Below are 9,862 nucleotides of genomic sequence, written 5' to 3'. Positions count from 1 at the left end.
TGTTTGTATTCGGCACAAGTGAGAGAACGGTCTCACAGCCACCTGGATCTAAAGCAGTGTTTGTGAAACACCTAAAATGGCAGCAGTTGTAGACAAAACAAAATCTGATGTAAACTGGGGTTATTGAAAAAGCACGGTTACTGTGAATCGACTGTCACAGATCTACAGAGTATCTTTAAACTATATTTAAATAAAGGTCTGGCAGAACCCAGTCAATCTATGAAAAAGGTAAACAAAAGAACTTGTCAAGGACAGGTCTCAACTGCACCAGCGCTCTTGCTAAGAAGTGCCAAGGAAGAAATGTTCTGAACGAACATTTCGCAGATGCGCTATTGAACTCTTGCCAGTACCGGTCAGCAGACACGCAAAAACATTTATTTCAGAGGGAAAATTCTCAAAATGTCATACAGCCATAGACATTGAAAACGACCAAAAGGAAAGAAAGCAGATTGCAATAGTCAGACAATGGTTGTGGTCCACAAATGCTTTTACTCAGACTCTTGCAAACTTACAGGCCATAATCATACTACCCTAATATTAGCATTCACAGTAATTGAGTTACAAACATTGATAGAAAAGTAGACAGAATTCAAGGTGAATGTCACAAGAGTTTAACAATTTCAACAGCTATTCATTCACAATAGCATTTCATCAGATTCCAAGTGATCATTTCGTTGGCTTGGCTTGTGGTTTGTCTTTGTCCTCTCCACTTGGTTTGTTTGAAAGAGGCTTCTCAGTTTCAGCTTCTTCAGTGCTGGGAGTTTGAGAGGCATCTGACTTCTCGGTGGCTGGACCTGTTTTGGCTTCAGCGTCATTGACATTAACCTCAGTAGTCTCGGGCAGTTTCACATCTTCTGTAGCCACAGTGCCAGCCTCCTTGGTTGTTAAGACTTCGGCTTCCATGGAAACCTCTGCAGGTGCGACTTCGGCTTCTTTGGAAACTTCTGCAGGTGCGACTTCGGCTTCTTTGGAAGCAATCTCTGTTGCCAAAGTCTGACCCTCTGTAGTAAACTCAATGGCAGAATTCGGAGGCTCCTTGGCTTCAGTTTCAATGGCAGACTCCGTTGAGATGACTTCAGCTTCTTTGGCAGCCATTTCAGCCATCGCAGGTTCGACCTCCTTAACGAGCTCTGCAGCGATACTCTCTGACTCCTTGACCACATCCGTCACTACGGCTTCAACCTCTTTAGTAACCTGGGATGTTTCAGACACAGTTTCCACAACAACCTCATTTTGGTCCTTGACAACATCACTTTCCATTGCATCAACCTCCTTGGTTACTACTGCCTCAATCTCCTCAGTGACGGTTGCGACAGCATCAGCCACCTTAGCCACATCGGTTGCTATTGCTTCAGCCTCTTTGCCAATGTTTTCCAGGGACTCAGACACTTCAGCTACATCGTTTGCAATTTCCTCTGCAACCTTTGCAGCATCAGTTGCCACTTCGTCAGCAGCCTTGGTGGCTTCAGATTCTACACCAGCAACAGATGTGGCAGCTGACTCAGTTTCTTGGACAACAGTCTCCTGGGACAGTCCAACTATTGCAGCCTCTGGCTCCTGGACAACAGCATCTAATTCTTTCTCATGAGCAACAGCAGAGACTGTCGTTTCTGAGTGTGCAACAACATCCTTCTCCTCCTCGACTACTTTGATGGCCTCCGTCTCTTGCACAGCTACATCAGCAGTTGGCTCTTCTTTACTCACAGCAGCAGTCTCTTCGACGGTGGAAGCTAGTATAACCTCAGCCTCTTTAACCTCAGTGATTATATCCTTAACCTCAGGAACAACAGTGTCTGTAACTACAGCTGTGCCTAGAACCTCCTCAGTCAGGTCCTTGATTGCCTCAACCTCCTGCACCAACGGGGCAGCAGAAGCGGTCTCAACAATGGTTTCAACCATTTCAGTCAAGACTGGAGTTCCTACAGCAACAGCTTCACTTTCTTTTACCAAAGTGGCTGCCTCTCTGAGGATAGCATCTGCCTCCAATTCTGAAGGCAGAGCGGCTGCTTCTGCCAGGGCAGCGTTGCTCACAAGCTCGAGGAGTGGAAGAACTTGTTGTACAGTGGGGGTTGCATCTTCGGTTTGTGCAAGTGAAGCAGCTTCCTCTGCTGCGACTCCTGCAGCTATGTCCTTAGGGAGGAGTACACCGACCTTGCCAACCCCCGCACCTGCTTCCATCAGCAGCCAGTCCATTTTCTGTGCATGCTGCTTGACAGCATCATCAACTCTTGCGTCAATCATCGCTTCGGTCAAAACTCCATCTTCAGAAGAGTATGCAGCAGCCTTCACGGAAAACAAATTGAATAAAAAAAAGGTTGGCTTTTGGATTTGTTTCTAAGCAGATTTATTTTTGTGTCAACAGGCTTTTCTACTCACCTGCCAGGCCACACCAAGTTTGGAAATTTCACGACCAGACATGCCTTCTGCTCGCGCTGCAATTTCTGAACACTTCTGGCCATAGTCGAACTGAGTCAACTTTAATCTCCTGTTGAGTTTAAGCATAAGAGGTTTGTACAGGAAGTGAGCTTTGAGCATTAACTTGTTTCTAACCATTGATCCTCCGTACAGTTACTGGTTTCAACTGGCCAATGCATTCTGCAACAGCTTCTGTGCTACACTTCCTGAGGACTTAAAACACCATTTCATGAAAGCAATAAGTAAAGACTCAGACACCACTTTGGTTTCAAGACTGAACACATTAAATACACCATTATGCAACTTGAGCTAGAAAGGCGACCTCTAGGGACCAATGCTTTACTTTGCAGTAGTAAATCTCCTCTGCTGCTACGGAGCAGCAACATTAGCCGTTTGAAATTGAAATACAATAAGTGTACTCACTGTCTCCCTGTAGTGGCAGGACCCAGCACAAATTTGTCGAAATACATGCGCACCAATCTTTCCCTCTCGTCTTGACCAGGCAACGCAAAGTTTACAATCTCGTCAATGCGGTCGTTAATGGCCCAGTCAAACTGTTCTGGCTGGTTACTAGCAAGCACCAGCATGAACCTGAGGAAAGAGAATGAGACTTCTTAGACCCAGCCTGTGACCTTTTCAGTCATGGCAATGATCTTTTCACGCCCAGTCATGCACAGTGAATAACGTAAGATACCGACTTGTTGCTTTGCTCCCCAGTGCGGTAGAGGAATGCATTCAGGGTGGCTCTGAGGTCCTCACTGATTTTCTCCTGCAATGCAAAAATCATGACTCATGAATATATGATGAAAACACAGGACATCATCACCATGCATATGGCACTGCAGCTGAACTCACAGTGGCTCGCTTACGCAGGAACGCATCAGCTTCATCTACGAACAGCAAGACGCTGCAGAGGATCAGAAAACATCAAAGAGAGCGTGCTTACAAAACTGCCAGTTTCAATGTAAAGGCCTTTAATGGAATTAGACCAGTAGGATAACGGCAGCTCGGTATGTAACAAGACATACAGCCTAAACTAATTAACTCACGTGTATTTAGCAGCGGATACACATTATAGCACTAATTTTTTGAGTGTTAATGAAGCAAATTAAAGTATTTTACCCTCGCCGGCTGGTGCTAGCCCAGTCAAACACCTTGTGCATGGCAGTGACTCCATCGCGCCCCAAGGGTGCCACGTCCCCACCTGTCATGATGGCATAATCCATCCCTGAATGGAGAGCCAGTTTCTGAAAGGCAATGGAAAGATTTGTTCAAAAAAAAAAAAAAAAAAAAAAAAAGAACAGAAATGCACAACAGTCTTAAAAATATTAAGTATCAGCTAAACTAAATTCATAGAAAATATACTGCTTATCAAATGAACTTTAATGCATGAAAGAAAAATACTCAAAATGTATCAAAAATATTGTAAATACTATTGTGTGTGTTTATGTATGTTAAAAACATGAACAGAGAAATAAAAAATAAAAAATTAAAAGGTGTTTGACCCAACCATACCTTGGCAAAGAGTGTTTTTCCAGTTCCCGGGGGCCCATACATCAGGATGTTTCTGTACAAGCCTTTGTTCTGCCTGGTGTTACGAGTGGCGATGGCAACGTCCCTCACACGTTCCTCCAAAGATGCCTGTGTGATCGACAGCACAATGAAAGCATTGTTCACAAACTCATAAAAACAGTACATGAATGTTGAATTCAGAAGTTATCAATAAGACAAAAAAAGATGCAGAGTAAATGACTCACACTGAGCACCACACCCTCCAAGGCATCCTGCGGTCTGCTTCTCAGACGCCTGGTTGTCTAAAAATTAGGAAAATGGAATTGCACCGGGACTTGTTTTAGCACAAATCACGTAGTCACAGGAATTATGTCTGAAATCTGAGTGCTTAAGTTATTTAACACACTTTATTGGTAAAAAAAAAGATTGCATTTTTTTTAAGTTTTTAAAATCCTCCTACATTTAGTCCATTTGGCAGGATTAGCTGGATATAACGCAGACGACGCATAAACAAACAAATCCATTCAAACAATTGCTTGTCAGAAAATACATTTGATGCGCTACCAGCTGTTATGGGCAGATGTCAAAAATATCAATTTTGTGTCGAGGAATGTGTTTATATCTAAAGCTATCTTATTAAATGGCACCACACACACACACACACACACACACACACACACACACACACACACACACACACACACACACACACACACACACACACACACACACACACACACACACACACACACACACACACACACACACACACACACACACACACACACACACACACACACTGTGTAGATGATTTTATTAGCAGGCCACCCACCACACAATAAATAGTAAAAACAAGTAAATTAGTATGTAGTTTGACCTTGATTGGGTGTTTGATGGCCTCTACAACAGTTATCCTGGAGGTCTCTCGGACCAGTGAGGGTTTCCCCAGACGAGACTCTATGTAGCGGCCAGCCACCGCTGTGACATTCCTGGCAGAATACACTCCTGCTGCCAACAGGGTCAAGCCAGCAACCTGTGGTTAGGCAAAAACACACATCTTCAAACATGCATATGGCATATCGAACATGAACACCACTGCTTCCCACAATCCTCTGCAGTCCTCCTGTAGTGAAAGTGTGACAGGTCTGACATGGATTTACCGTGGCTGTGACTTTGTCCCCGTCAGAGATGAAGGCCCTGAATCCATCCCCAAACACCGTTCCCACCGTCCTGCCATGAACAAAACACAGTTATCACACTGACTGCCTCCAATGTGGCAGCCACACTCACTGCCGCCCTCTGGGATTTTACTTTCAGCTGAGGGAGATACTAGGAGATAACATGCCTGTTACTCTGAGGATTAGTGAAAGTGGAAAGTCATTTTGCCCTCACTTTATAGATTCAAGGACAGTTTGTCTGTGTTCAGCAGCTTTCAGACGGATCTGTTCCCTGATCAGGTCAGCGTTCTCCCGCTCCACGTGGGCACGGGCTTTGGCCTCCGCTTCAACTCGAAGCAGGTCATTCTTGCGTCTCAGGTCCATTTCATGTTCGATGGTAGCTGGGGGTAAAAGAGGCAGACACTAATAACTACATGATTATGACAACCTCGACACAGCTGAGAATATGACTCACTTAAATCAGTGTGGTTTAACTTAACACGGTGTCAAAACTAGATAAAACTAAAAACTACTGTATTATTGGTAATTATTGCCGTTTTACATAAACCTCGTATATGGCCTCTTATTCTGTGCTATTATTATTATTATCATCTCTGTCTGTTCCTTCCCTTTTTTATTTCTGAGCACAACAGGGTGTCTCTGTGAAAGAGTGGGAATGGTCATTCAACCTTCTTTGTATAAATAAAAATTAAAGCAGCATTAATAAAAATAAATATTTTACGTCAGAAGGCTTATGATTTAATTACATAATTTAGCGGATCTGTTAGCAAACGGTTGCCCGGCAGACAGTAAGCAACATTAGCATTTATTTGGGGCCGTGTTTCTGGTGACTTGACGAAAGGAAGTCAAATATTTACTCTTCTTATAGTTTAGTTTTGGTCTTTACCAACTCCTGAGAAGATATGTCTCTTTAGCAGCTAGATGCTCCACTACGTTCAACAGCTAACGGCATCTGTCTGCTTTTCAGAGCTGGGCAGTAGTGTACAGTTAGTTAATCAGAGCTGCCGTCTGCGGCTGGTAACAAGGTTGATGAGAGCAGTGACAGTAAACCAAAACAGTAAAGTTGTGGGCTGTAAAAACAAAACAATGAGCTAAAAGAGGCTAAACGGTCTGTAGAGATAATCTGTCTCTGTGTTTTGCTCTTCAATTAAATTAAATTGAAAAGAGGAGTAACCTATCTAGACTTTAGAGAGTCACAGTCTCACAGTGAGCAATGCAATCTCTGAGTCAGCGATGCTGATCAACAATCTATATTGTGGCAATTATTTTTCTTTGGAGCAGCAAAAATCCTACTTATTGCATCTTATGCAGGGTAATAAAGGAGTTGTGACATTACAAATGGATGTATAATGTGTAAATTAGGTTTTATTTTATACCTTTTCTCATGGACTCTTGCTTCACAACAGATTCCTCTTGTTTGCGAAGGTTCTCCTCGTTGAGGAATTGCTGTGGATTATAAAAAACACACATGATGAACACTTCATTCTGAGCCTTCGGTTCAAGTGTTAATTTAAAAAAGGTTTACCTGTTGCCTGAGCTGTTCATCATACCTCTGCCTTGCAAGTTTGTCTTGATATTGTGCCCTCTGGAGGTGAGACAGAGAATAATTCATTACATTCACATGTAAAAAATCTATATATAATAAATATAAATATCTTGTAGGTGAAACTTTTGTTTTACAGCCAGAAGAGCATTCAGTGTTAATTCCATACTGCCTGGTTTTGCTTCGTCTCCTCTACCAGAGTTTTGCGTCTCTCCTCGCCCTGGAGGTGGATCTGCTCGCCCTTCAGCTGCTCCAAAGCTGCCTCATATTCCTGTCGAAGAGTTTGTGTTATGCTTACAGAAATCAGGGTTTAATAGCAGTTACTTCAACACAGCATCGTTGTTCATACAATCACGTTATAGGCAGTTTATGACCAATCCCTCTCCTCCATCACCTACTTTCACTTTACTGGCATGCTCCAGCTGTACACTCTGCTCCTGCATACGAGCCAGTTCCAGCGCTTCTTTGGCATGTCCTGTTGAAATATATATATTTTTTTAAGTGTTATTTCAAAAATGTATTTCTTCATGAAACTATTTAAAATGTAACCACGGGGACAATTATAGTTACACTTTTGGGCATAACATGCTTTAAACTGCCACCACAACATGATGTGGCCTGTTTGTCAGAGTGTTTCTAGAGACATAGTAGACATTTAAAAAAAGTGAGTAAACAATATGACCTCTCTGTGCTTGACACGCACACTGTGTAAAAGTACAGCCATACAGTGAACAGCATGCTCATCTGCCCATACTGACATGAATGATATGAATGGCATGAATGGCATGACATGTGGGACAGGTGAGGAGCTGAGCTCACTGGGACACTTTGTTCCATCTGTCTCCCCGACACGCCCACCAAGGCGCTCCAACTTTTCTGCAGCTTGTGCGGAGGTCAAATAGGCTAGCACACTTGTACCAGCAACATTTTAAATACTTCAATTGGTTCCATTCTCCCTAACCCGAGAGAAACCCACAAAGACCTACTCTATTTAAAACCACCCCTACAAGAACTACTTTAGATTAAAGAATTGTTTCAGAAAATATGGTTTCATAATTCTTGCCAGCCTTTTGGCCTCGGGGGTTTGGGGGAGGTTAACCAGATATCAAACTTTACATTTGATCTATACTGCCGAATTAAACCCAAGAGTTTAGCAGTGCACATACAACATGATATTCAAAAGTGTGCACATTTGCCAGTTAGAAACTTCCCTTTCAACTTGACATTCTTTGTGTGAAATTCGGCGCAAGGGGCTCTCATCCGAAAAGAACACAGCGTGCTAACATGGGGACGTTTGGCGAATCCATAGAAACAATGAAACACAGCAAATACTTTAGTTAGATGCTGGTAAAAATTAGTACGCACGTGATTTGTCGAGGTCCCTTGCAGCTTTTGCAGCTCTCTCCAGTCCAGTCGGGTCAAAGTTGCTCCACTTGTCCACGGGTTTGCCTCCCCCTGAGCCTCCTGCAGCTCCCCCGGCCGCTTCAGCAGAAGCAGCCGCTATCTGCTCCTCCAACGGCGGCGAACCGGAGCCCCTCCACCAGCCGAAGAGCCACGACATGCTGCTTCAATAGTGTCTGTCTGAGCAACAGGCTGTAGTTTGAGTTACAGCCTCCTCGGTGGTGGTCTACCCATGCGTCTTAGACCAGAGTCAAGTACACCAACAGGTGGCAGTAACTTCCGGCCAAAACTTTCAAATTAAAACAAGTACTTGTGAATATGAATCGCAACATTTTATACAACGTGAAACGGAAGGAGGGAGGAGGCTGATCAAGTGATCTTTTTTGTACAAAATGTCCCATTCACCGCGTGTTCTATTATTATGTATGTTGCCTGTTATATCAATGGCAGAATTAAAATTAACCTAAAGAAATAATATCTCGAAAATTCAGACAGATGCTTTTTACACGTTTGTTGAGTGACGTGCTGAAAGATTTAGTTCCTTTGTTGTATGCTTTTATTCTGAAAATATAAACAAAATAAAATCACTGCAGGCTTTAGGCTGCATCTGATACTGTCTAATACACCCATGAGTTTGTCATCACTATTTTGTCGTCATATTATTTTCTTAATATTAATATTGTGTTCTCTAACATTTTGAAAATATAACATTATTTAGAAGGAGGCTTCATATAAGCCAAGTGGGTGTTCTGCCTCTTCCTGTACTGTATATTATGTGTTATCTTTGTTTGAGTTTGTGAATTTTCAAATTGTGCAAATAAACTCAAACATGCTTATTACTTAAGCCATTATTATTAATGTCAGTCAGGGGGGTACTTATTGTCTTAATATTATTTGTATATCTTTATTTGTGTGGTATATATTTGTGTGTGTGTATGTATATATTTATGGCTTTACAATTCAGACTGAGATAAGTAACATCAGCATCAGCATTAGCATTTTATCTAATGGGAAAACAGGGGTGTAACATATTTGAGCTGTGCCAGGGAAATGTTTGGGCAGCGCTTTAGATTTGTGTACACTAATATGATGAGAGGTGCAGGTTATTTCTAATCTGGAGAGTCTATCGTGAATGTTGCATTTGATTGACCATGTGTATAAAGATCATTGAATAAATTAAAATCTACATGAGTACACAAGTCTTTTCCTCGACCTTCAAATGTATTACCATCTCAATAGTTTATTGTGTGCATCTCTGTCCCAGTGATGTCATGCATATTGAATGAGAACAGACTGGCAGTCGTTACATATGCTGCATACATGAGATGGACATCCAGTACTGCAATAACACAGAGTGGCTCCCATCTCTTTTATTGGCCTTTATTAAGGCAACATGCAGTAGGGGTCTATCAAAAGTGACTGTTAATATTATTGTAGACTAAACTTAAGTGATGAATCAGTAACGGTATATTGCATATATGTTTTATACAACTTATATAAAAATGGTTCAAGGACATATTGAGTAACAATGCATGCTAAGTATAACACAAGATCTAAAGTACTTCATTAAGATTGCCTGAAAAATTACATATTGAAACAATGAAAAATATAATAAGAAAGAGGTACTGTATTAAATTATACCCCACAATGGAATACATTCAGTAAATGGTAGAACAAAAACGTTTTAAATCAACATGTTCAGTACCATTAACAACTGTGAGATAGGGGCAAAGTAAAATTACAATCATTACTATCATTAACCTATTAAAAATGAATTGCACCTGCACAACGCTGTACGTTTTATGGCTACATA

At 41.8% G+C, this 9,862-nt stretch overlaps 1 protein-coding gene across 1 annotated transcript; it reads right to left on the bottom strand.

The window, feature by feature from the left end:
- Nucleotides 1–468: 468 nt before the first annotated feature.
- Nucleotides 469–8,358, bottom strand: LOC115011358 (ATPase family AAA domain-containing protein 3-like). Its single transcript, XM_029436492.1, has 16 exons — nucleotides 8,014–8,358; nucleotides 7,047–7,123; nucleotides 6,818–6,919; nucleotides 6,631–6,690; nucleotides 6,482–6,551; nucleotides 5,320–5,485; nucleotides 5,088–5,157; nucleotides 4,805–4,960; nucleotides 4,173–4,229; nucleotides 3,931–4,056; nucleotides 3,538–3,662; nucleotides 3,271–3,322; nucleotides 3,114–3,184; nucleotides 2,839–3,006; nucleotides 2,377–2,485; nucleotides 469–2,283 (listed from the first exon to the last, which is right to left on the bottom strand). The coding sequence occupies exons 1-16, from the start codon at nucleotides 8,207–8,209 to the stop codon at nucleotides 667–669; spliced, it is 3,222 nt and encodes a 1,073-aa protein (XP_029292352.1). The 5' UTR covers nucleotides 8,210–8,358; the 3' UTR covers nucleotides 469–666.
- Nucleotides 8,359–9,862: the final 1,504 nt, after the last annotated feature.

The sequence above is a fragment of the Cottoperca gobio genome, chromosome 7, assembly GCF_900634415.1.
Source record: "Cottoperca gobio chromosome 7, fCotGob3.1, whole genome shotgun sequence".
NCBI classification, from domain to species: Eukaryota; Metazoa; Chordata; class Actinopteri; order Perciformes; family Bovichtidae; genus Cottoperca; species Cottoperca gobio.
This window is presented reverse-complemented; position numbering and strand designations above follow the sequence as displayed.

Coding starts and splice junctions, on each gene's coding strand:
- LOC115011358 (XM_029436492.1), bottom strand. CDS start 8,209: ATGTCGTGGCTCTTCGGCTGGTGGAGGGGCTCCGGTTCGCCGCCGTTG. Junction 4,961..5,087: donor GGGACAAAGTCACAGCCACG/GTAAATCCATGT, acceptor GCCTAACCACAG/GTTGCTGGCTTGACCCTGTT. Junction 4,057..4,172: donor TGGAGGGTGTGGTGCTCAGT/GTGAGTCATTTA, acceptor TCGATCACACAG/GCATCTTTGGAGGAACGTGT.